Source organism: Anopheles marshallii, chromosome 2 (assembly GCF_943734725.1).
Source record: "Anopheles marshallii chromosome 2, idAnoMarsDA_429_01, whole genome shotgun sequence".
In the NCBI taxonomy this organism is placed as follows: domain Eukaryota; kingdom Metazoa; phylum Arthropoda; class Insecta; order Diptera; family Culicidae; genus Anopheles; species Anopheles marshallii.
Window position 1 is genome coordinate 50785670 of NC_071326.1, and position 27774 is coordinate 50813443.

Sequence of the window (27774 nt, forward strand, 5' to 3'; positions counted from 1 at the left end):
TCTCCACTTGTAACGCTTGTTTAGCTACTACCGTTCTTACTCATGTTACCTGCAGAAAGAAAGATACTACAACACCAACACTAAAACTAATTGTAAAATACTATTCCTGAGCAATATTATTTTAAATATAATTTAATTTCTTTCGGAGCAGACAGGTGGCATGTGGGTAGCGGTCTTTACAAGATCGGACCGGACTAAAATCCCATCCGGACCATTCCCCGGAGCCAAAGGGCTAGACTATCCCGCCTACGTAGTTAAATAAGTCGATACCAACCCGTTCTAACGAAAAAAATAATATAAAACTTTCCGTGTTTTTTATGAAAATGTTAAATCAAATATCAATCAAAATTAAAACATACCAATCAACAAAGCACTCGAACAAAGTGATCAACAAATAAAACTGAAAAACTAAATAACATTGCCCAACCAACCAACCAACTGATTTGAGGATTTCGTGCCCCAAAAATTCGCATCTTTCTTTCCCTACAAAATGCTTCAAAAAGTCATGCAAATTGTATTAGCATAGATTGCTTATTTGATTTTATTAACAACCGTTCAATCTTACATAAAGTACTATCGGTTACGATTCATCATCGGTACCAAATTCCTTCCATCGTGGATCGGTCGGATCGCTCATATCGCAATCGATCCAACCCTTCTGCTCTAGGTACGGTGTACATTGTTCCGGAATGCGTAGAAAACGTCGAATCTTGCTGCGGAACTGTCGCCACGTTTCCTGCTCGTAGTTGGTTCGATCCCTTGCCATCGCCTGATAGTTGAATCCATGCCGATCGATCATTGCCGTGATGATCCGCACCATCGATCTAGCCATTCGGAACCGTGTGCCGACGAATTCATTTGCATCCTCCTCCAGCTGTTCAGCGACGTGCTGCTTCGGTGCAGCACGTGTCTTACGCGCCGCAGATTTTACCTTCTGCCCGGATAGCACCTTTTCCATGTCCTGCATTTGTTTCTTAACATTTGGAATTGGGATGGCACGGTTCACATCGTACGCGAGGCCCATATCGCGGATATTTCTCGCCGGTCGTTTTTTATCATCATAAGCAGCTCGAATTTCGGCACTGAAACCAATGAATGCCCATGCATTAGCATTGCACAGTATCTATTGAAGAATGTTTACCTCGCACCCGTAGCTTACCTTTTGATGTTTCCATTGCGACGAGTTTTCTGTGACAAACGCTTCCTATTGCGAGAGTAATCATATTTTTGGGCTTTTTTCGTCTTTCTCAACCGACGCACCATGGTGGTAGCTTAAAAGTGGATGTTCACCAAGCCTGGAAACGTAGAAAATTAGTGAGATATTCGCGAATGCACATTGAAAGCACATCTTAGGACAATATTCTGATCTAGATAGCAACGTGGGAGGCCTTAACCTGACACGTTTTACACGTTGTTCATTTGCACTATAGATGCACATTTTGTAAATAGAGCTTACCTTAGTAATATTATTTCAATTGAACTCACTTTTTACTGAGTACGGCACGTATTTCGGTGTAATAATTTACCCGTGCTTGCAGCCGGCATAGGTAAACAATGTTATTTTGACAGCCATGCGGTAAACAATGACAACTAGTGACAGTTGTACAGCATTTTGTCTATAGTGTAGAGTTGATCGATCCACAATACCTCAGAGGGTTTGCAACATTACTTAATTTTGAATTAACCGTTGCGTTTGAGACATATTTTTCAAACCATCATATCTACTGCAGGCACTATATAACATTTAATGAAGTGTTAAGTTTGGTGAGCAAAATTTGATTTCATTAATAATCTTCTGATTTTCATGAAATTTAATTTTTTTTCTGATGTTACGACCTAGGCCGTATTGCCGAGCATATACAAAGCTGTCCAATTCCAGGTATAAAGGAAATATTAAATACAGACCCGAAAAGGAAATACTTAAATAAGCTAAAAGCTTACGAAGCAGCTTCGCGGGGAAGTGGTGGAATCCGGGAATGGAAGGGGACAAAAAAAGCATTATAAACAAAATAGCGAAATAAACGAAAAAAGTTACGAATTCTGCTGAGAATCGAACTTTTATGGCTGTGACCGGTAAATAAGAAAAAGAACTTACTAGAGGGAGTATAAAAATGGATAGAGAAAAGGATAGAAGTGCAGGAATTCATGAGAAATCAGAGATCAAAAGCATCGATCTCACTCATCAAGAGACCCGGAATTTAAAGAGCCTCGGTCAGATGAAGTCGTCGTATCGAGCATTAAGAGAGTAGAGCTGTTGATTGGCCCAAGCGAAAAGGCACAGGAGTGTACATAGACAAAACCGACATAACAGCCTGTCACGGGTTCTCATAACTAACATCCCTACACAACAGTATAGGATTTTAGACATCAAGAAGCAGTGAATTCAGCTGTAATCTTGAGACCGGCTCTATATCCAATCAGTGGATATACTGAGTTAATTTTTAAAAAATCGCAGCAGTTAACCTCTAGATACGTAGATACGTACTAAAATAGAACTAATACTTATTTACTTTCTTGGCACTATAACTGCTGGGGTATTGGCCTACGGTAGGCCAATTGCGTGGCCTATTTGGCGAATGCATCAACGCCAGCCATCCATCTCAATTTGAGCCTACCATGCCTCCTCTATCCATGTGGACAACCTAAATGGACTTTACGGGTTGGTTTATCAAGTGTCATTCTCATGACGCGACTCGTCTACTGGAGCCTGGCGAATCTAAATCACTGTACGACAGTAACTTCGTCGTACAGTTCGTAGAGTTCGTCATTGTAGCGACTCCTCCATTGTCGATTGAGCGGTTTCCATTCGAACGCGGTTAAAAGGGTTTCTGCAGTTTTGGACAAAGTCAATGTCTCAGCGGCGTATGTGAGTACGGGAACTATATCGGTTCTATATAGTCCCAACTTCGTTCGTAGCTACAGGAGTTTTGAGTAGATAAGTTTCCGTAGGCTGTAGAAAGACTGTTTGGCAGATATCACCCTAGCGCGTATTGGTCGGAGATTGGCCAGGATGGGATTTTAGACCGGTCCTGTCGTGACCAATACACCACCAGCTCATTTCACTGCTTGGTGCGTTAATATGTCGAGCGAATTGATGGTCTTTCGAGGTTCCTCTATTCTAGGTGCCAATAGCATGCGAATGTCGTCTACTAGTGAAACCACTAATCTCGATTAACTTGGCGACTATTTGAGGGTGTTTCACTCCATCACTGACGGCAAGGAATGCACTGCTGTAAAATACAGAAGAATGAAAATCTTGCTACACTCCGAAGGACTCAGTGGCGGACCCTTAGAGGCCCTGGGCGAAAAGGTAGCCGGGGCACCTAATTTAAAAAAAAAAAAAACATTTTCTCCACTGGGGGGTCATAAACAAATTTAAGAAATAATCGGGAGGGCTGGGGAGGGGTAGTATGCTGCTTTCTCCAGAGGCTCCTTGTGATACACTTCGGGGCCTCTCCAGCATCCGGAGAGGGTATAAGCGACGCTTTTCGGGCCCTTTTCTGGCACAATTCAAACCGTTTTTCCTTTTAAACACCTTTTTTTCGGGAACCCAGGCGACCGCCTACCGTTACATCCGTCACTGAAAGGACTGGATGGTTGAAGTAAAAAGCGAAATAGAAGACAAGAAAAGTGAAACTGGCAAATACAGAAACCGTGTTAGTGGTTGAAATTTGTCATTTACAGTTTTTCGTTATAACATTTATTGCAATTATCTGTTACGCTCATGCCACATTACCTTAATCCATTCCGATCGTTTTGTATAGCGATATTTGTTCTGCTCGTGTACTTCGTTTCTCTCTTTCTCTATTTTTCTCCGATCACCGAAAACGTTCCTCTTTACCACGTTTTCTTCGGCATTCCACACGCAACGGTACACGTGTGATGCACGGCCACCTGGGTGGTGAACGTAAGAGCGGAGAAGGTAGTGTACATGGCTACTAGCCCAGTTACTACACTACACCACCGTGATCTTGTCCCGCTTCTATATCGTTATGCCAACGCACGCACGCACTGTTTCACCTTCGACTTTACTATAAGCTATAACAAACATACAAGTTTTTACAAAACTGATTCACGCTCTCTGTTTTTTTTCTTCGCACCTGTCCCCATACGCCCCGGTCCCGTCTTCCTCCTATTTTAACCTTCTTCTCTCGTTTGCTAGTTGATTATCCGTCTTTCCTTACATCGATGTTTCCGGTTTTCCCTAACGTGGCTTCTTTTCCTCACTGATCGCTATTAATTCCTTCTCTGTATCTGCTGTTTGCATGTCACTTTCCACGCTCTCAATGCTTTTCGCATTATTCTGAAGCGAGCTTCCCTGTTTGTTTGTTTTTAATGTTCTCGCCGGCTTTCTGCTGGGGATTTTGCTTCGCTTTCTTTGCGCCTCTTCCGCAGCCAAATGCGTGTTGTACTAAGATACGTTCTAGTACTGGTCTATCATTCATTACTTAGTCATTTTACTAGCTTGAATCAAGTTACACGGTAGAGGTAAATGTATAAAAATGAACCGTTTCAAGAAGAGTGTGGAGGAGCGTTTAGAAATGAGTTGGAAACGAACGAACAGTTCTGTGTTTGTATTGTTTCTTATTTTCGTAGCTGTCTGTGTGTGTTTGTTTTCTTCTTCTTCAAATAACATTACGATTCTTACACGAAGGGAGCCATTATGGGCACATTCAACGGAAACTTAGTATATAAATATATATTTTTGAGACATGTCTATTTAACAGAATCCTCCTAATATATACTTTTGTTTGGTTTTTATGTGTGTTTTGTTTTTTTTGCTATGTTTTTGTTTTGTAGCTTGGTGCTTACTTGTTTGTTCGGTAAAACAAAAACAAACGCCAATTGTTCGACGGATCGAACGACCTTCACAGTGTGCCTAACGTACTACAGTTTAAATTTCCCACTTCTCTTTACACGTGTGTTCAGTGCTTTATTTTCACTGTTCTGGTCCTTTTTTTAGGTAAGATGTCTCTCAACTTTTTTTGCGGAGCTTTATTTTTTGTTCTTCTAAGTTGATTTGTTTTTCTTTGTTTGTGTTTCATTTTTCATCTAGAAGAGTTCATTACTAATACTAATGCCCTAGAGGAGAGGGAACTAAACAACGTTGAAGAAAAAAATAGTCCCCAGAACACTCGGTCCACATAAACTAAGTGACTACACATGACGCACACACGCCACTGGCTGCGCAATTACGATTTGTTCTACGGAGTGTGTTGGATAATAACAAATGTTTGTTATTCAGCTTAGAGTTCGCAAAATTCCATTCGTTATCTTTTTCTACTGATAAAATTTGCAACAAACTTCGCACAGAGATGAATGCACAAGCTCCCGTTTACGGAAAACCACTGGAGAAGGAACCAACCGGGAAACTATAGAAATGCCATCCAACCGCCATCTTGCTATTTGTTCCACTCACACTACTACTCTCGTCGAAACTACGGCTACTATTTTCCTCCGCCACGAGAAACGCACACTGCGTCTTTTTTTAACTATTGATTTTGAACTTCAAGTTCCTGTCACCTCGTTTATGTTTTGTCATTTTGCTTTGTTTAATGCTGGGAAGAAGAGCAGTTAATATTTTGTCGGATGTACACTTTATGCTTTTGTTAGCACAACAGTTTAAATACCTTGCTGTGAGTTCGCACAGTTTGCTCTCTACTATCGAACGATCAAGAAAGTAAGATGAGATTCGCAGAGGCTTCTGGGATTCACACTGTTTGACGTCGCAAACAAATTTCTCCGTTATAACGCATGTGTTCTACTGCTTTCGGTTGAGTGTGTGTGTGAATGTGTCATAATCAGCTCCTTAGCCTGCACATTCAATTTTAGTAACTAGGGAATCATGTTTGTTTCGGGTCACTTTCTTCTCTTTTGTTCTACTCTAAACATTTTCATGTAAGTTTTGAGTGTGTGTTATCTGTTTTTTTTGTAAGGTTGAATTTCTTATGAAATTTCTAAATCAAACCAACAGCAAAAACCGGCATCAAAACTGTACCAACACAAACACGACGGCTTAACACGTGGGGCCGCGGTTTTGGTGCTAAACGGGTATTTTTTATAGCATAACTGTCTGTTTCGGCTCGAGTATCGTTATTTTGTGTTTTGGATGTGTGTGTGTGGGTTTGGACAGTATTATATCTTACTTCGTTTTCGTTTAGCTCTTCAGCTAGGGTCACAGAGTAAACAGCATAGTGTTCACACAGCACAGCAGCGGTTGAACACATCTCTACTGTTACTAAACGGTGTTGACTCTTTACTGATTTGCGTATGTACTTCATCTAGTATGTTTGCGTGTGTTTCGTTCTTCCAACTACCGCTACCTGGCTACTGAGATCGGAAAGACACACCAGAGAATACGCCGCGTTCGTGTTGCATATTTTTGCTTACAGGAAAATATAAAATCCTTTCTTCGCCGCTAGCGATTATACATGCATTCCATCATCAGGATATGATTATGATAAGGAGAGCGTGCGTATCATGAATATACTCAACGAACACGCAACACTTTACGAAACAAATGTGTTGTGTTTTTTTAATAAACAAGAAAGACTAAAGCAAACAACAAATATTGGTTTGAAGGTAAAACTTATGTACATAAAAAGTAAATGAAACCGTTTCTCAACATTTTCAGCTACAATTTAAATTATACAAAACCAACAAACCAACCAATCATGAAAAAAAAGAAAATAAGTCGCTTCCTAGGTGAGTAGTAACAAGTCAAAATAGTTGAAAGTACAGTCAAACGTCGATTATCCGGGCAACTGCGGACCGATCGCATGCCAGCTAATCGATTTTCCCGGATAGCAGGCGCTTCAGCATTATACGTACAATAACTGAAGATTAAAATGACAGGATAACGCTATAAGCATTCATATATCATTAATGTAATAAGTTAGTGTTTATTAACAATATGGAACATTTTTCAGGGAGTTGAACTCGGTAATCTCTTAATAGAAAAGTTCCAAGTTCCTCTCGGGCCAACTGGTGAAAACAAGTAAAAACCATTCCACTAGCTGTCATTCTTTATTTCACGGATAATTCGCCCGACGGTTAATCAGGCCCCGGATAATCGACGTTCTACTGCAGAACAAAAGCGCAACAAAAAAAATGAAAAGACACTGTTGTGTTGTATTGTGCCTGCGTGTATGACTGACACACTTGCATTACAAATTGATCGTAACCACCATTCGATCATTCACACCACTCTCTTTGGGTTTGCGTACGTTGATTGCATCCAAAGAATCATTTATCATACGTTGGTGTATGATAGTCTGTAGATTACTTACATCTGCGGTTTGTTTTGTTGTTTTTCCATATTTTTTTTTATTCGACTCTTTTTCAATTTATTTTTCAACTTTCTTCATTTCTTTTTCTAACAATGCACTTTTACTGCTTTTTCATCACCTTCTATCTCTCTGTCTCGCTTTCTTTATCTCTCTCTCTGTTTTACACACACGTTTTTGTGTATGTTGTCGGTTCGGGGTTTCTCTTTGCCTGGACATAAAAATGGAAATTCTGGTATTAGTTGCAAGTATTTAATGCTTAATCTGTTCGCCTGACATTTGGGTGCTGTTCTGTGTGTGTTTTTTTGTTTTGTTCGTGTATGCTGTCTAGTATAGAACGCACAAAGAACTTGTATTGTAATGTGTGTGTTTTTCAATTTTTTATCCCAAATTTGGTGTTCTTCTTTGCTTGCGTAAAGTAGTATTGAGATGAACTCATATGTGTGTGTGTGTGTGTTTATAGAACATTTTGGAACATTGTTACACGTTTTTGTTACGCAGTGTTAAGACTTTACATTTTTTTAATGTATTGAAAATGTATTTTGTTCCTTTAGTTCTTGCTATGCCGGTGCGCGTTTCCATGTGTCTGAAAATTATGCTACAATTTTGTAATGCATCTCTCTTTATAAGTCTTTTTGCTAGAGTTGAATTACTATTTACTTTGTTGTGAGTATAAGTGAAATGCTGTTAGCTGATTTTTGTTTTACGAAATTACGATTCCGTTGTGTTTTGGTATCTTTTTTTTGTTTATATGTCATTTTCTCTAATCGTGTTTAGCTGAATCCAATCTCGGTTCTTTCTAATTTGTTGCATTATTGAAATAAGAGCGGTAGAGTTGACTAACAGGATCCATAAATTATAACGTTTGTGTCATCTTTACCGTGTTTCTGAATCTCGTGAAAATTTATAATAATTTAAATTAATTTCATTTTCCTCGTTTTAGGGATTCAACATCTCCTCCAGCTCGAGCAAGACTTCGCAAAATCCAAAAGGATGTGCTACCAACTAAAGCGAACAATCTATGTGTATCGCGCGAAAACACGAAGAAGAGTACTGGACAATTCAACGAACCGTGCGCTTCGCGTGCTCGGGCAACACATTTTAACCGTATTTTGCCCCTGCTTCTTGATTAACACTAACGAAAGAAAACATAAACCTTATACACCGTGAGATTGTACCATCTGTTCTCCCTTCCACTGCAAAACACGGACAAGAAAATCTTCCCACATTTCGGTCAGAGGCAGACGGGGAACAATTTCATTTAAATAAACATTTCCTTGACCGTGATTGTTGCCCGTGATATAACAACACCCCCCACCCCCTTCCCCTACCCCATCCCTTCTGTCCTTTGGTACGAAAAACACGCGTCCCAAACACAAAACAGCATTCGAATCAAACATTATTTCAGCCGGTATATCTCTCGTGGCTTTTGCGTTACTATGCATGTATAAAGTGTAATTAATAATCCTCCATCCACCGTTCATCTGGCTTCCACTACACTCCAGTGCTGGTTGATGCCTTTAAATTACTTATGCTGTAGTATGTATATTTTCCTTGCCATTTTTATTAATTATATTTATATATATATATATATATATATACTACAAAGATTTTACTCATATATTCTTACTGTGTTTATCTCTCTATTATGTGTTTTTTGCTTCACTACTCGTCGCCTTCAGCTCACGAATTATTATTTTTTGTTAATTTTCTTCCATTTAAAATAATTTATCAGTTGATTAACCATATACTGTTCCACCTCTTCTCTATTCTGTCGTATGTAGACGTCGCATCAACGTGTGTATTTTTTATAGATTTATGTATATGTTCTGTTCAGTTACCTGTCGGTTTTCCCCACCCAGCGTCTCTCGGTAATGACAATTCAATACGTTTCCCTTTTGTTTTTCAGTGCTGTTCGGGTACACCACAGGAAATTGCCGTTGAACTTCATGCTTGGAGAGAAACACCCTAAACAGCAAAAGCTACCCTTACTTTACATATGTTTGCAGCAGCGAAACTCATCATTCACCGGAAAAGCCCTTATACAAATACACGAAACGATAAAAGAAAACAGCCAATTAACACTTTCTTCTCATATGAACATGCCGCACGGTAAATAAATTGTATCATTTTTCATTCATAACAGTTTCGCTGTATCCACAATACGCATATGCAAAGCTGCATTACGTTCGCGTTTGTTACATGCTAAGCTGCAGAACGTGAGATCGACTAGATCGTCTGCATCATAAGTTATGGAACCTGGGGCTAACTATGTAACTACGGTGTGTGTACTAGGCTTTCGAGTAAAGTCGCTCTTTTATACAATGGTTTTGCGCTTCTGTGGCAGAACGATATCTACAACACGCTTTTTGACCCCTTTGAAAATCTAATTACCACACACGTTGCACGTGATCATCCAATCCAGATTCCGATCGAGTCGAGTGATGATTTATTTCGCGTTGACTATGCGCTGTTTTTGGGTCAATGAAATGTAGTGCATTCGGTTCTAAACCAAACCTATAGCCACACTTTAAGACTTCGTATGTTGTCGGAAGAAGATATCCTTGCGAGATCATTCCTTTTTTTGCCTTACAAGAGCAGACCGTGCAGTACGCACCAAGGGCGGCACCAATTCAACAGTCATGTCCCGTTTGTCGGCTATGCTCATGGTGCGCCATGCAGAGAAGATTATAATGCCTTCCCATTTTTGCGGACCGTTGTTTGTGATCGTATCTTTCTCATCCTGAGCCCATTACGTAACTAATTTGTGACCGCTGCTGACTTTTCATCATCTCGGAATCCTTCGAAAGGAAAAAAAAAACAAATAGAACAAAACGGCACAATTAATTATGCCACGCTGATACGATTATATTCTTCCCTCTGTTGGTTGTTTCTTTTTAGGATTTTCGCTATATTTGTCTATTTTTCTAACTGGCGCTCCCAGCACATTGGCTTACCAACGCGTTGGGCTTAGATTATTGGCTTATTATATGTTTAGAGGTTGTGTCTCGCACTTATCGTATTCTTGTTTTGCTCTTTATTACGTCTTACACACTGCTTCACTGGACTTGCTAGGTCCAATCACAACATTAACTTTCTGTTTTCATACAATTTCACTCCGTTTTCGTGGTAAGTTGCGGCTGTTACTTTGAGATAATCGTCTAGAAGTTAAATATATCGTCAACACGCAAATGGAGAAAATGGAGTAAAAAGAATAAAAAAAAAGAAAAGTTTTCCTTTAACTCCATGCAAGATACCACTCAATGCCATTTCGCGTTCCTCGGTGTTATATCTTTTTATCGCTAATTTCTGAATAAAATATTTCATCGCCCATTGGTATTTTTCTCTTGTTATGTGTGATTGGGCAATTTCCTGGGACTTTATTGGATTACCGACATCACTCCAATCGTTCAAGATTGGGCGATTCCATTATACCGTGTCAAGCATCCGGGTTAACTATCCACAAGCCAAGAGGAATCGTTCTCTGCTTGTAGCTATGCCTTATTGATCTTAGTTGAGTGGTGCAGCGAATGAGGATTACCACCACGAAGAGGATGGTTCTAAATATTTGCATTCTTTTTGCAAGCTCTTAAGCCTTTTCCCTTTTTCATGTTATTTTTGATTGGGGTGTTATAGTGTACATATGTGCACAACAAATTGTATTCACTTTGTTGCTGATGTTTCTTCCTTCGTAGTGTAGACTTCGTGATTGTGAATTTAAAATTTGTGTTGTTTGTGAACGTGTATCTGTGTGTGCCTTACGTTTCATTGAACAGAGGTAATTCTGTTACCTTCAGTAACTACACACAAACGAGACGATGTTCAAGGTGTTGCACTCGTACAAGGGCCTTTCTACTGCTTCTACTGGCTAAAACAAAACAAAAACAAAACGCACGCTTTTCGTCCAAAACATGACTGATGTAAAGTAAAAAAAATATATATATAAACAATTTGAAACGAACAAACGATCTTAACAGATTGACTACCTCTTCCATCTGTTATTTGGACCACTCCGAGCATTACATACTGCGCTGCGCTAAGTTGTTTGTTTTTCTCTTCTTCAATTTTACACAGCGATACATTATTGTATCCCATATCCTCGGCGATCCTTTAAATAATAATTAAAATTAATTTTAATTAATTAATTTTAATTTAATCTTTTTTTAATAATTAAAATTAACGAAGAACGAAGGCGAAGATTAACGCCCAATGTGTTTTCTCCGTGTTCAGCGGTATCCTTTTTCTCCTACCTCACCTGCCATCGGTTATTTCAGCACTAGTCCTATGTGTTCGACATGTTATACAGCAGACACCTTACTCTTGTTGCTTTTGCCATCGATACCATTCCTGGCAACTGCTACTACACACTCACGAATTTATTTGCTATTATTAAATTTTCGTTTACTTTTCATTGATTTTGCGTGCCCTATTGCCTATTGCCTTGCGTGCAGACACTGTACACATATAGCTCGCTTCTTCTGTACCGTGCGGTGACGGTGTGCGTTTGCACCGGTCCTTCGCTGCAAGAACTCTAATATGCTTTGATTTAAATTTTGTTTTCCCATTTCGCGTGGAAGGCGATTGCCGTTTTCATTACATATTCTGCTTGCTTGCTTGCACGTTGGTTGCTGCCGAAACTAGAACCATTAAAGCTAACCCATCGAGGAGGTGGCAGCCGAGGGTTGGCAAGTGCCCGCATCGCCTCCACTAGCGGTAGTCATGTCGTCCGGTCCGACACCGCTACCACTGGCACCGCCAGCTGCGCCACTGCAGGATTGCTGCGCCAAGTTGGTCGGATCGCTAGTGCTGCTGGCACCGGCACCGCCGCCACTGCCACTAACACCACCACTGCCAGATGAGCTGCCTACACCGGCACCACCATTGCCACTACTACCGCTGCCACCTTCCATGGAGCCGCTGGACGACTGTCCAGCCTTTGATGCTGCCTCGTTTTGGTTTCTGGGCCTCAGAATTAGGTTCAGACTCGGCTGAATGGCAAGCTCTGTGGAAGAACATTGATAACATTACTCAATCAAACAGTTATGGCAAACAAGCATACAAACTTACCTTGCTCGGTGAAATTGAATAATGGTGGAAACTCGCGACCATTCGGTAGGTACTTGCTGCCTTCCCGCAGCTCGTTGAAGAACGGATGAGCGCAAGCTTGCATCGGCGTGATTCTTGTGCCCGGCGTGTATTCCAGCAGGCGGGACACCAGTGCGATCGCTTCCGGTGGAGTACGTGTCCGGAATACCTTAACGGAGGAATACAGTGAGAAAACAACAGGGAATTGTGTTAGTCAGGGTAAGTTTTAGACGCGATCGGCCAAAACGCATTGCATTGCGCGCGCCGCGCAGTCCCATCAGCGTGCCTAGCAAGAAAAAAAACACATTAAGACACGTTAGACCAAACTCAGTGAGAACTCATGGATGCGTCACAAATTAGCGAGGGAGATAATTAAACGTGAACGAAACAGAACAGAACAACACGACGCTTGACCGGTACATCCGGGCGGGGGCAATTAATGGTAGTGAAGAAACAACAAAAAAAAACATAACATGTGTAAAACGTTAGAAAAGTTGTGAAATTGCCGGCGAATGTTTTCATAGAAGAACACGCGCTAGTATAATTTGAATATTCCGTTAAAGCAAAAACCGTTGAAGAAAGCTGATGCAGAACAAAAAAAAAACAGCAGCTAACTCATCGTATGTGACGTAAAAGGTAAGAGACAAGCACTGACAATTATTGTAAATGTGTGATAAATGGATCAACAGTGGGCAAAATAGAAGCGTTGAACGGTTCAGTTCAAAATAACTCGGTTCGACTCATACACTTCAGTTACGGTGGAACGAGTGCGCGACGGAGCAGTGCATAGTTGTACACTATTTGTGAAGCGTTGAATGCGATAAAAGTAAAAACGCGATTTACCACTTTCCATACCACTCAGCTGTAATCGTCGAGTATATTTCGAAGCACCAGTTTTGGTTAGATCTTAAAAAAAAGATTTCAACCCGCAGCGCTATATGAAGTGTATGAGAACTGTGTCGCATAGGAGCGATATAATGATTCTCGGGAATGCATATGATAGAAAATAAGAGACAAAACAAGGCGACAAACATGAATACGGTAAACAAATGACTAGGCAATTAATTTTCGAATGAGTGATGGTTGCGCTTGGTTGCTTTCCGTCACGGTGAAAAGTCGAATCGACACATACATAATGTGCATATACTTTTGCAGGTTGTGCTAAATGTTAAATTTATCACACCACAAAAGAAAGCGAACAAAAATGCTGATGCTGAACCCGCAAGTGGGGAGAAAAAGCACTAGCTTAGATAGATAAAGTAGAGGAAAAAAAAACTGTAGATAATAACACATTGGCAGACTTTCAAACATTACCAGTTCAAACCGAACACTGCTTTTAGTAGAATTGTTTTGCGTGTGTGCGCGCGTGTATGCGTGTGTGTACGTTTATGTGTGCGTGTGTAAGACAATTCCACCAACTGCATAAATTTCACCATCTTCATAAGAATCATGTTCAAATATGACTGCTCATGCTTATCTTCCGAATGGATGAATATAAGGCACAACACAAGTCCTTCGCATGTTTTAAAAGTTTCTAGACAGCATAAAAAGATATGAAGATAACAGAAATAGGATACAATAGAACAACATCACGACAGGGAGTAGTACCACGGAAAATCAATCAACACTTGTTAAAACGTAGATACATTTTGACTCCGCTTTTACAGCCACGCGTGTAGCGTATGTAAGTGTAGATACTCCATACTCCAGTGCTTTACTGTCAATTTCTGTGAGTATTTCTTAACAATTTTTCACTATTTATAGTTGGTGGATGAATGAAGATAGTGGGGTTGTATATTTTTGAGTATTGGGTGTTTTTTGGGCTGTTTGTAGTGGCCGGACTGAGCGTAAGTAAAGTAAGAAAAAACGGTAGGCTAGCGGTAAGTTCGTTCCTATCTTATTTTCGACAACAATGTTTCCATGTTCTTACTCTAATACGTTGGTGGTCGGTCTTGGTCGTGGTAGGGAAAGACATTCGCTCTAGCATTAACTGAAATGAGTCGAAGCGAATCGTACGGAAAATGATTTCTGTTTCCGGTAACTGTTGGGGTTGGCAAATTTAGAACGGCATCTAACTAGAAAGCGGTTGGTTCATCACTGATTTGAAACGAAACACACACGTGGCGTCATTGACATAATTGCAGGAAAGTGCGAAACGATTACTAATCTTGGTAATATGGTAATAGAAAAATTAAAATGTAGGAAAAGAAAGCTTTTTAAGGGATGTGAAGAAAACCAATATCCCGCATATTGCAGAATTTGCCGTGCAAGGTTTGTTGTTGTAATTAGAGAAAAAGGATGGGAAAATGGAAAAAAATAAAACGACACACTTCCTCCAGATCGATAAATCGCCCAAAAGAATTGCAGACCCTCATGAACGAATGAGGGCCTACGATCTTGCGATCTACGGTGGAGGACAGGATTCATATGGGTGATGTGGAGAACGACAGAAGTGCTTCTATACGCTAGGGGTCTGACGCGCAGCGTGTCCTAGGTGGGTTTTCTTTTTTGTTGCTATCAAACCACCCATATCCATCGTACCTTTTGCCATGGATGACTTTTGATCTGCGGGAATTTGAACTCCGTGTAGTTGGGATTCATTTCTTTGATCTGTTCCCGTGTCGGCGTGCCAAGAACCTTGATGATTTCTACCAGCTGATCGACGCCCGAATCTCCCGGGAAGATGGGTTGTCCGAGCAGCAGCTCTGCTAGCACGCATCCTGCACTCCAAACGTCTAATGATGTGTGCCGTTGTCCATAAAATGGAAAAGAATATGTTAAAAAAACTTGCACCACAACACATGCCTTGAACAAATCAAATCTTACCAATCTTGGTGGTGTAGTTGATGGCTCCGAATATCAACTCCGGAGCTCGGTAATATCTGGAACAAATGTACGACACGTTGGGTTCACCGTCCAGCAGCTGCTTGGCGCTACCGAAATCGCACAATTTCAGGACCGCCGTCTCTGGGTTCAGCAGCAGGTTCTGTGGTTTGATGTCACGATGGCAGATACCGAGCGAATGGATGTAAGCAAGACTTCTGAATAATTGATACATGTAAATCTGCCCGCCAGAAATGTACCGTCCGACATCGATGAAATGGGTCAATGTGCAAACCGGAAGGAAGCATCATACGCAGACCGCCGCGTGGGGAAAGGAAGAAAAACAAACAAACGTTCAGGTCAGTAACCGGACACATTCTGGTACGTTTTCATCTGTGTTCCACACTACTTACTCGGATATAGTTGATGGGTATCGTTAATTTGTTCTTAGCATAGTGGCGGGCGACTTTATAAACCGTTTCTGGTATATATTCGAGCACTAAGTTCAGATAAACTTCGTCTTTCTGTAAGGGTGGAAAAAAATAAAACAGTTAGTAAGGTGATATGTACTTGACATGAAAGTGAACGCTGACATAGTAGATAACTGCGAAATCATTAGTAACGGACAGTTTCAAACGACTTTTGAACAAATTAACCACTCCACACTGCGACATTATTATTATTATCGAATTAGCAAGCGTGTATACGGAAACAACTTTAGCCTAAAATAGTGAAAAACTACTGAGTCATCAATCAAGTGTATGTAAAACAATTTACTTGAAAGGTTTGCCCGCAAAAGAAACTTACAAACCTCCTGCTGATCAGAAAATATACCTTCCACACATTTAAAACAGGTGGTAATGCGTATTAACATACAGGTGTATTATTATGTTTCTAAGACGAACAAATCTACACCAATCCTGCTGAAACCGGTTGAAAAAAAAACGTTTTGATAGTGAATCCATTTCAACGTAACACGCCATAGATTCGTGAGCTGTACAATGAAAGTTACACATTGACGTTCGTGACATACGAATGAAACAGTTATCCATTTGTGCAAATATCTACGAAATTGTGGTGTCTGGGAAAAAAATGAAACCGTGCGGCATTCAGACGTAAATGAGCTTCAATACATCTCAACAACTTGTGCAATGAAGGGGTTCCATCAACTATTCAATTCATCCTTTAAAATCTGAAGGCGAAACAAGCCATTTAATTGATATTGCGGTACAATTTGATTTATTATTTATTTCTGATTTTATCCACACACTCAAAAACAGGCATACACACACTTCGCATGGTTTGATAACGGAACAAAGCAGTGTTTCAATAGTGATGGTCAAACTGCGCGGTTTGTTCTCTAGTATAGGCACAACTGCTATAACAAAATGTAAAAAATAACGCACGGTTCCGTAGATTAACAAACAAAATACAAAAATAATGAAAAAAAAACAAAACAACCACGCAAAAGAAATGAATTTAGTGATTAAAAATGGTAGCGAAAAACCAACCAATATGATAATGAATACACACATCTATGGACTCGTGGTAAACTAGTGTGCTTCTACAAATCAAATGAAACATAACCAATAAAAGGAATTTTGCGCACAAAAATTACAAACACACAAAGAAACACATTAGCACACGTCGGAGGAACGGATCGGTAGGTTTAGCTTAGTGGGCAATGTGCTGGTGTTCGATTTTGAGTAGCATCAGCTAATGAGTCAAAAGCGATTAACGAAATGTATGTGGGAGTAGTACGTCTGCATGTGTGCCTAACTGGAAGACATTTCCAACTAGCGTTCCTTATGCTTTCTGCTGCCGGGTGCATATACTGCGCGATCAATCAATGGAAAGTGGTTGGGAAGGTAAGTAATGCTTATTAAAAATCCAATAATTGCCACACACAAAGGAGAGCACGGAGAGCATATACATTGGAGGGTAAGGGGGACCACACCAGCACTCCGCAGCAGCAGCAGCTGCATTTCATTGCAGTTCGCATATCTGCGGCTCGGGGAGAGCCTAGCATTGTGTGTGCACATTCGTTTTTGTTTTATTTTTTATTTCACATTCGTTCATACGATTTTCGCATTTGTCTCTCTACCTGCGACTGCAAGGCACCGGCGAATAGTCCCATGTCCAAGGGAAAATCATCACGCTGTAGAATGTGTGTGTAATGAAACGGTGTTTTGAAACGATGGTGTAATGAACGGAGAGTGGTATTTGGTGAGGGTTCATTCGGAGGTGGTGATACAATTATTTTACAATATATTTTTATTTGTTTTCGATTTAGATTTTCGATTTTCGATTTCGACAGTGGCGATTTATAATGGGCGAATAGATGTTGGTATGTGTTAGAACAAGTTGAAATAAAAAAAGAAAAGAGAGTTGATTAATACGCAATTGATCATGTTTGGAGACAGAAATGCCATCATGTCTTGGCTAAAACATCGAAACATTATTTTTTCTAGCGTGAAGAATAAACTACAGAACACTGCTATTCAGTAAAAAAAATCAGCATTCATAAGTGATGGTACATACAGTACAGTGTGATACAATGTTACCGTATATGCTCTACAATTGTGTAATTAGCTAAATTGGCTCTGGTTCACTCATTTCATTTCAACGAAATTGTTTAATTCACATCTATTCATAGGTAGATAGGCTCAGAAGCTCGAAAAAAGTAATATTTTGGATTTTTATAAAAACTATCTCATATATTGAATAAATTGTAATGTATCTATCTGACAGATTATTGACATTTTTGTCAGTCTTTCATCGGAATATCTTCTTTACTTTTATCACAAGGCGATTTCTTTCCTGGAATATCTGGTGCAAATTTCAAGTCAATCGGTTCGAAGGTCTCCGACCAATTTGGGATACTGATTTAGTTGTTTCTAGAATATAGCGCTTACAAATTAAAGAACATTAAACATGCCCGCATGGCAATACATTAACTCCTTCGGCCGTTCGATATTTGTTTTTAATTTACCAATTAAAAATTTTACCAGATGTTCCTGAAAGCTAAAACTTTAAGGATACACAATAACTTTTTTTTTTCAAACATGCTGACTGTATATCTCCCCTGAATTGTGGAAACGACACTATTATTTACAGTAGCCTGCAGTGATTGATAATGAAAAAAAAGGAATAAAAAAAATTGTAGCACAAACGAAATCAATGCCGTTGCTCGAATGATCTCATAAGGATGGTTCAATTCAATTACTTTACTTCAATTAATGTTAACAACCATGATCTTCCAAGAAAATTAATAACTTCTTACACTTTAGAGCAAACAGTTAGAATAGCACCATACTATTATCAGACTTTTATAGCATATATCCTTATTCTTAAAGATGTGTAACCAAGTCTGCAAATGACAAAACCAACTGTAAAGCGAAAAGCACCAGCCCACCTTTCCACAGAACCCCAGAGAGCACGATAAAGTTTGCCGGCACGGAAGTGAGACATTTACCGGATGCGTAAAACGTAGTAAATATTCTAGAAGCGAATGAGCTACAGCATACAACCACCGCTTGGCAACACCGGGTGACGGATATCAGTGGCAGAAGACACTGTGCTTTGTGCTTTTCCACGTGAAGCACTGTATACATACCTTTTCGCCACTGGAGTAGAAGAAGTACTTTAGCTTAACGATGTTACAGTGTTCTAGTCGTCGCATGATCTGTAGTTCACGGTTCTGGAAAAAATAAGAAAATACAAATGAACCTATCAGTTGCCATATTATGGTTAGAAAGGGATGCCAAAAGTAGGGACCAGGACAACCGTTGGCAGTTTGTTACACTAAGTAACAAAAAAATAACTAAACAAAAAAAAAAACAAACTAACACGCTAAGACGTGAATAATTAATACTTGCCCACACCCCGACAGATGTCCGATTAGTAAGGGCAAAAGCATAAAAAGCGTTGCTCGCGTGTAGTTTCTTTCTGGGAAAAGTTAATCGATAATTCGTAGTTTTCCCACTCATGGTAAAGTGGGCCTAGAAATATGACGAATCTATTTATTTCCATCTACGTTGCCACATTTTACTACCGAGTTTCTCCTGGCGGTACACCAAGTGCTTCATTTGGGTAAAATGAGTTTAAATACGAAAGAAAGACCAATCAATATCATATCAAAACATTAAATTCACCTTTCGAATGGTGAATTAACCTTGACACAGGCAATTCCGTTCCGGTAGCGCTGGTCAACACACGGCACTACTCCCAATCGATAAATGGAGAATTAGGCAAGGACATATATGAGATCTCCCCGATGACGTCTCACATGGATCACTTCACTACCGATTACCGAATTTATGGAAAATGGCCAGTTTCTCGGAAGTTTGGAAGGCTTTGTATCAAGAGTGCGTAATAAACTAAAGGTAAAATCAGGAATCAAGCATCGTTATATTTAAATTCCATGTCACAGTGCAGGGATAGCGTAGGAATTGTATTCATGCGTTCATTTTCGATTAAGTGACCTACAATTTGTCCCAATCATCCAAAACTTCCAACAATAATGTGATAATCATTCCCGGTTATTATTCGGGGAGTTTATTATCGTCGTTATTCTCTTTTTTTCAATCTGTTGGCGATTGGTTCAAGCCCCCACATGATCAATTCAGTATAAACTGCTTGTGTCCGGTTTTACCCGATTTTTTTTTCGCCGTCAAATAGTATTGTGTGTTTTGCTCGTGGAGGGGTGGAAATGTGAATCAGCTTCATTAGCATATTGACTCATCACTAAACATGATGTTGATACAGTCAACATCACCCATCATATTTACAGCGACACACAAGGTGCTGATGACAATCTACAAAATTCTATGAGCGTATGTTACGTTCGATTATCTGCATCTCACCGGGTAGAGCACCGTTGTGCTTATTAAGCTCGAAATCCTCTTCATTTAAAAAAAGCAATAAAAAATAACTCCTCACGCTCAAGGATCCCTGCCGTGTGTGCAATAGTTAATTTACATGCAACCGCTAAACTGAGGCAACATGTACATCCGCGTACAGTCTTTGGCGAATGAATGATGCAACGAGGGCATCTTGTCGAGACTTCTAATTAACATCCCATAACAAACCCAGTGCTCGGAGCGTGGTATGTGAGTCGGGAATGAATAAGCGTAAACTTGCAGGTGGAAGTGAACCGAAGGGCTGTTTGCTCGCTCTAATATGACGCACCATTAAACAATACCATACACACTTAGAAGGACGTATGTTTGTGATGGTTTGTGTATTGCCCACACTCGTACCTGATAGTGCTAGTGAACCTACCTGCAAGGTAGCAGCATAATTGAATTCCTCCCGCTATACCCTACTGTCGCAATCGTTGCTAATAACATCCTAATGATAGTCATATTAGCAACGCCCATCTTCCTTACTTATCGTTAGATGCACCGCTCAGTTTGCTAGTGAAGCATGTGCGGTCTACCACCAACCAAACCGACTGCCTGGTGGTTGCCAGCTATGTACAACTTTCCGTCCTTCCATACACTTACCTTAAATCGTTTGTCCTGTAACACCTTCTTGATGGCGACTAGCTCGCCCGTATCACAGAGTTTCGCCTGGAAGACGACACCGAAGCTTCCATTGCCAATTATCTTCGTATCTGTGTATGATACTTCCTGTGGTCTATCTGGGCCTTGTCCGGGTGTAGCTACAACCGTCGTCACTTTGGAACCGTCCTTACCTGCGGAGAGATGAAGAGAAAAGGAGATGATATAAATTCGATTAGAAATATGATGCTGGTGTCAAGGTAAACCACCGACTGCCAAGGGTGAACTTCGTTAAGAGTCGCACTTAATGATATTCAGACACAAAACTCAGTTGGAGAAAGGGTTTCGCAACAGTGCAATTCCCACCGATTTACTAATCCTGGCGAAAGTTTGGCAAAGAATGTTGCTTTCCTTTCGCTCCCTGGTGTATATTCAAATTGATGGTTACAGTTTTACCGACGACAAATTTACACTAGACGGGGTGGTTTATTACTCACAACGCTGCAAGGACGCTAAACTGCGAGAATTTTTTAAGGCCATGTTAAAGGGAAAACAAAATATCGATCTGATAATTTGCACAACTTCGGCAACAACACAACCTTTTGCGATTAAAGCGACCAGTACAATTACAACATTAACAGCAATTTACCGCAGTGGCAAAAACCTTTACATGTGTATATTTATAGAATCTCATAGGCTACTGCTTCTGAACGATAAATATTCTCGACCAGGTTTAACAAAATAGCCTGTGTTGGATTATTAGCTTGTGCCACACACGGTAACCCCATAACACATCGGTCGCAAAAGTTTATCAATCGGACATTCACTTTAGTACCAGCTTTTAATTGATACAGCAGATTGCTTTACTTTCTTTTTTCGTTATCACCACCTCAAAAACCAAAAATCGATTTATTCTTATTTTTACCGGATAAGTAGTGACGCAAAAGCGTTTATGGGGATACGATGACGATAATGTTGGCGTTAACCGGTCACCCGTTACGCGGTGGTGGAGGTGAAACTTTTGCATAATTTATACGAAATGGGTACGCCGTTACAGGGGCCGGGAACTAGGTGCCGTCTTCGTTACACCAATTAGGAACCATCGGTAAAAGCAACGATAGCAATCGATTAGAAAAAATGTATGGTAATTGACGGTAACAGTAACAAAATTGTCCAATCAACTTTTTTTTACAGAACATTTTGGATCCGTATTGCTCTATAAATGTTTACAAACTTACGGAAAGTTACGTAATTACATGAATTTCAATTAAAATTGTTGATGAAATAAAATCCTACTAACCGCCTAGATGCTAACATCTGCCCAATGTCCTACCAGATCCGAATTAAGCCAATTACATTACGGATGATCCAACTGAAGCTGGAGATGGTTCGGTAATGTGTATTGAAGTTTTACGAAACATTAGCCTATTTTCATAATTTATGCCTTGTGATCGGCAAATCGATCGACTGCATGCTGTACCTAGGAATTGTTGCCACTGTGGCTAACGGTCAAGTTTGGTGGTTTGCCATAAAGAATGGAAATCGCCGCAGCACTACTATTTAACAACAACAAAAAAAACTCTCTAAGAACAGTCAGTATGGCTAATTGTAAGTATCTGTTATCATCATCGATTTTTTCCAAGCAATACGTTTATATCTCTGGAGATCCTATTATCTTACAATTCTCCTATTTACAACCCAATAAACACCACCAATGATTCTGGTATCAGCAGCAAGCAGTAAAGAAACATGTAGTTTCATCAAATAAAATTAATTTGAAAGCCTTTTCTTTCTATAATTATAGTCGTAGGGAATGGGTATCGAAGATGTAACATTGTGCCATTGGCCATGATGCCGCAGCTCTATCAAGCTTGAAGATAACACCATTTTACCGGTTCTGGTCGGTCTTTTAATTGCCAAGCAAAGATATTGATGTCGTCGCAAGCTGCTCAATTATAGATTACATTTTGTCGTCGACGCTGATTAGATTGTCTATATCTAAATGATATTTCATCCATTTATGCACAATCGTTATTTCATTATACAATTGTATACTCCTACACAATGCAACCATGTCAGTGCGCTTGATTTATTACACATTGGCGGTGCCGCTTTTGGGTCAAGCTTTTTGTTCAGATTTTTAGGATTTTATTCCAGCAGATTCGTTTTAAAATCTTACATAAAAATGGTATAATACTTAGTTGGCGATAGGGGTATGGAAATTCTCACACGCCCAAACAACTCCCTGGCGTTGCGACACTCATGGCGCGGTGACAGGCGACAGGACGAAACAAGCGCAACGTCAGGGACAGCCAGAATAAGTTGACAATGCGAGCAAGGACAACACAAGTGAAGTCAGGAAGTTAGTAATCAAGTGAGGAAGCAGTGGTGAAGAATAGGAACGAAAGTAGATGATAAGAAATTAATGAAATTGTAAGTGAAATTAATACCGAACTTTAGTTTCAGAACCCTTCCACTGTTGAATAAAGGATAGAGAAAATCTCCCACCACATATCTCATAGAATTAAACCTAATGATGTTTTGAAGAGAACAGAACACGTAGTGGTAAACGGGTGACCTGTTTACATCGATTCTCATCATGTTATTAACGTTTGTTCTAAATACATCGCTATCATGCAAAGCGTTCCAATTAGAGCAGTACGCCTCATAGAGCAAAACAAGATGAGCCGTTCGACGGTTATCATCTCGCGTGGCAGCAGGTTATCGCGGATCCGAATAATAAGTCTATATCAAAATATATTATTATTGCAAATCAGAAAAAATAAGCAGACTTACAGCAGAGTACAAGGGAGGTATGCTATTTTAAATTATATTCAAATCGTACTCAGTCGACATGACGAAAATGTGTGACAGAAACTATCAAATAAGCATGATGTCCCATCAATTGACACGAAAATCGTATACGAAGAGCCGCAAATAAAACCATAAACAAACATCCATTACCAATCTTACAAAGTTGATGATTGGAAGTAACAGCAATTGGCGTTCCAGCAATGCAACAGTAAGATGCCAGACACAATCAAAACCTTTACGAAAACCTACACTTAACGGAAACTTCGGTAAAATTCGGTGCTATACATTCACAAGGAAACATCGATCTGTGTTACCAACCCAACCATTATGGCATGACAGGGTTAGCGATCGAAGATAAGAGTTGTAACCAATGTCTGCTATATCATGCCAAGCGGTGATGGTTGTGTGGACCAGTGCTGCTGGATCGCGTTATCACGACAATGACGAGCCTCCGCAAACTCTAAAGCGCACGAAAGTTGATAAATCCCTGTACGGTTGTAACGGTAGCGGTTAATTTTTGTGAATCGTTATTTATTGTTTTATATTTCGGAGCTGATATTGATAAGCCGCTCAACAAAGAGACAGCACATGCAGAATTCATAGGTTAATTGTTGCTAACCGTACCACCGATTGACTTTCGCGATAAGGACTGCACACTACGAAGTTTTGTAGCAAGGCGATCGTTTTCATTCAATGAAGGTCTTATATTTATAGAAATACTGTGCGATTTATAGTTTCGTTAGTAAGAGATGAGTTACGCAAACCTTAGTGTGGAAACGATTCATCAACAGTTTATGCTTGCTGGTTTTCTTAAATACAGCACTATTTTGAATTTTAAGGGCTTACGGGAATCACGCCAGGTGAATATTTCCTAGAACGCCCTGCTCTGACTCTCCATGACACCGAAGCTTCAGTCGAGAGTTCAGTCAACGAACTGATTATTTGAATGTTTGTTGCCAGCATTTACCACCCAGAACATACATTATCTTCACTTCGCAGCCCTGTGCTTTTGCCATGAACCGTGTGTATTTATGAAATGGCGTACTGGACACGACGCAGTATCAACGGTTCGAGGATGACGGCACTATCTCCATCCAGGATGTCGCTGTTTGTTTGCCATCCCACCTTGAGACAGAATTAATCGACGCAAAACAAGCGAGAACGAGATTTTTGTGTGATCCCCTTGGCTGAGCAAATCTTGCACGGGAGCAAACTCCGATACGCAAAAAGCGATTAACATTGGTGCAAAGTGTAACGTATACAGCAAACATCACGCTACCGTTCTGGAATATGAATACCGTGCCGTGGGACCGTGGGAAGTATAGTCGAAGAGAATACTACGATACACGAACTATTCCAAAAATACGCGAGTAGCTATCAATCTTTCTATACAGTTACATTCCACACCTAGCCTAACCTTTCCCGCCCTGTCTGGGCGGAAGTGTTCCGCTTTTCGATCATGACCAAAAGTCCGCACTGGACGCACCGCTAGACAGGAAGCGGAGCAACACATTTGTTTGCGGAAGTTGAAATTAGACGACGCGGTTAAGACGTAACGAGATCGTGAGTGATCTTGTACTAGCGGCTGGTCGGTGTTTCCTTCAAAACGGATACAGACACTAAGGAGATCCACGAATATGTTTGTGCGTGCGTTTCGTCGAAGACTGCTGTACGCCCGTGGCATAGGTGGGTAGGAGAGTTCAACGGTAACGGCCGCAGCCGTCGAGTTCCGTGTGGTATTGGAACGGGTTTTACAGCGGTACATGGTCTCACTTTCAAGGTTCACTGCGTCTCATGCGGGTTGTTACCTAAGTAAAGCTCACGCAATGCAGACCCATTGCTCAGGTGGTGCAGCTATGCATCAAATAGTTTAACTAAAAGTTCTAAAACTAAAGGTTAGACCCACATTCTCGATGATGACGACTTGTGTATTGAAGAATTAAACAAAAATTTATATTATTACAACTTGTATCACAAGTGATAAGTGATGAATAATTAAGAGCATCCGTCATACCGCGTCATGATATGGGGTTGTGTCGCGTAATCGATAAATCTTTCCTGTGTGCGATGGGGTGATGGCTTACCCCGACGGGTTTTGTATCCCCCGTTGGGTAGGAATTTTAATTAATCTCTACTTGCAAATTGATGACTCAAGGTTTGTTAGCCGTTGCTAAAACCAATCGTGCACTTTAACGAACATGCACTCCACCTGCACGTAAATAATCGCTCTAAATGTGCGTCTGGATGGAAAGGTTGATAGGTTGATAGTAAAATAAATAATTAAACCTTCAATTCCTCAATTTAAACCATCCACAGTTTGTAACAACCACAAATGGACGTTTGAGAACAGTTTGAGAACGGAATGGCTGACAAACGATGGACGGAGCGACCGATCATACAGAGATCGCACTTCCTACATACTTATTCGGAATTTAATCGGGCTTACGTATTACCTGACGTCAATAGTGGTGTATTGAGAGAGTTGACTTTCAAAAAACCTTGCTAGAATAAACATCACTACGCTGCTGTACTCGGTCTCTGGTAGTGTTTCGCTGTACGGTAAAGGATCAATAGGTGCTCATTGACTTTTTTTATGTAAACACTTCATAGCACATTATTACAAGTCATTTAGCATCCGAATTGGTGGAAAAGCATTTAGAGGCGCGGCAACAACAGCGTGCTTGACTGGACGTACATAAGTATTTAGTCGCAAATCAGCACAAGCTCCGCGTTTTAATCCTCGTGGCTTTTGCCTCACAGAACGGCATGCGCGATAAGGAATCAGGGTGATAATTGCTTCCTGAAGACGAAAATAAACAAAACAATCAAATAACATAAACGCCTCGTGGCAAACAACACCTGACACCGTTCTTATCACAGAGATTTAGGACGTTACGGACGCTCTACCACCTTCCAGTCACTAGTAACGCGCGAAGGAGCCGGTCGCACGGGTAGTTAGCGTTAGCGAGCAAATGTTTGATTAAACACCACCCATGCAGGTGGTGACGATCTGATCTGAACTGATCAACAACAAAGGTAACTTACACATCTCCTTGAGCTTGCGGGACAGTCGACTGAAACTGAAGCAGGAACACTGCACCGGCGGTTCCCCGTCGAGCGAACTGCCGTACTTGGCTGCCCGCTCGAGCTTCTTTTGCTGCTTTCGTTGCCGCTTTTCTTCGGCCAGCTGGCGTTGCAGTGCGTACTTCTCGCGGATCTTGGGACTACCGTTTTCGTCTATGTAGTAAAGCGTTTGCTCCAACCCGTCGTATTTGTTGATCAGTTTGGGATCGATCGCGAACACTTGCAGTACGTTTGGGTCGGATATTGGCGGGCCGGGCACAGGCACCGGCTTCACTAGCGGATTGTTCGGAGCAGGAACAGCGGTTGCGGCAGTGCCACTTTCTTCCTCACCACTGCTGCTACCGGCCGGTTGCTCCACTATTGCGGCCATTGTGGATGTGCCACCCGTATCACTAGGTCGCACCAGTGCGGAGGGTTGATTGACGTTGTCGTCGTTGTCGTCGTCATCGGGCTCGGCGAACCCATCCGTATCCGTACTATCACAGGCGGTTACTACCTTCGGTAACGCTTTCGGGCGCGGACTGTTGACGTCCGGCAAACTCTGACAGGTACGATCCTTCATCAGTCTCAGTTCGGGTTTCTTCTTTCCCAGCCGCAGCGTTATGCCCACTTCCTCGTCGTCGTTATCTACACCGTTATCATTCCCATCCACGGTGCGGTCGTCTTCCTCCTCCCGTACGACCTTCCGCTGCAGTACTCCAGCGTTGCTTGCGATATTGCTCTCCGGTGCCGTGCAACGATCGCGATCCAGCCGCGGCGTTGGCTCCTTGGTGCGGGCTCCGGAGCTACCACCACCGTTGGAGAGCAACCGTGACATACCGATAACACTGCCGGCTCCACTACCGGGCGGATCTCGATCGATGTCCTGCATCGAGAGGAACACACCGGAGTCGGATGCGGCCATCTTGGCGTCGGCAAACGAGGGTAATGTCTGGTTGTGGCGCTGCTCATCATTTTCGCACTCACTGTTGTGTTTGAGGTTCTCGATGCGTCTTCGAAACACGCCCGATAATGTGATGATCGGCGCTGTCGATGATGATGATCTGGCCGTCCCAGACACTTCACTTACACTATCAGTCATCTCGCGTACCGTTGTGGTCGCTAGTGCTGCCATCTTGTTCCGGGCAGAAAATTATGGCACCGATTTAGAAACTATTTCAACTTCACAGCACGTACTT

The 27774-nt window shown here is 41.0% G+C and overlaps 2 protein-coding genes across 2 annotated transcripts; both read right to left on the minus strand.

The window, feature by feature from the left end:
• Positions 1 to 580: 580 nt before the first annotated feature.
• On the minus strand, positions 581 to 1263 carry LOC128707518 (nucleolar protein 16). The gene is made up of 2 exons (XM_053802473.1): positions 1160 to 1263; positions 581 to 1082 (listed from the first exon to the last, which is right to left on the minus strand). The coding sequence occupies exons 1-2, from the start codon at positions 1261 to 1263 to the stop codon at positions 581 to 583; spliced, it is 606 nt and encodes a 201-aa protein (XP_053658448.1).
• Positions 1264 to 11938: 10675 nt separating this feature from the next.
• Positions 11939 to 27710, minus strand: LOC128706833 (protein kinase shaggy). Its single transcript, XM_053801774.1, has 9 exons — positions 26558 to 27710; positions 20702 to 20892; positions 18811 to 18894; positions 17299 to 17352; positions 15608 to 15718; positions 15198 to 15435; positions 14913 to 15106; positions 12354 to 12540; positions 11939 to 12288 (listed from the first exon to the last, which is right to left on the minus strand). Exons 1-9 carry the CDS (start codon positions 27708 to 27710, stop codon positions 11939 to 11941), a joined length of 2562 nt encoding a protein of 853 aa, XP_053657749.1.
• Between the last annotated feature and the right edge of the window lie 64 nt (positions 27711 to 27774).

Bases quoted from the DNA above. Each gene is read 5' to 3' on its own strand.
- LOC128707518 (XM_053802473.1), bottom strand. From the start codon at position 1,263: ATGGTGCGTCGGTTGAGAAAGACGAAAAAAGCCCAAAAATATGATTAC. The intron at 1,083-1,159 runs GTAAGCTACGGG...CATTGGTTTCAG, and splicing joins CGCAATGGAAACATCAAAAG to TGCCGAAATTCGAGCTGCTT.
- LOC128706833 (XM_053801774.1), bottom strand. From the start codon at position 27,710: ATGGCAGCACTAGCGACCACAACGGTACGCGAGATGACTGATAGTGTA. The intron at 15,436-15,607 runs GTAAGTAGTGTG...TCTGGCGGGCAG, and splicing joins TACCCATCAACTATATCCGA to ATTTACATGTATCAATTATT. The intron at 15,107-15,197 runs GTAAGATTTGAT...ACACATCATTAG, and splicing joins CAACTACACCACCAAGATTG to ACGTTTGGAGTGCAGGATGC.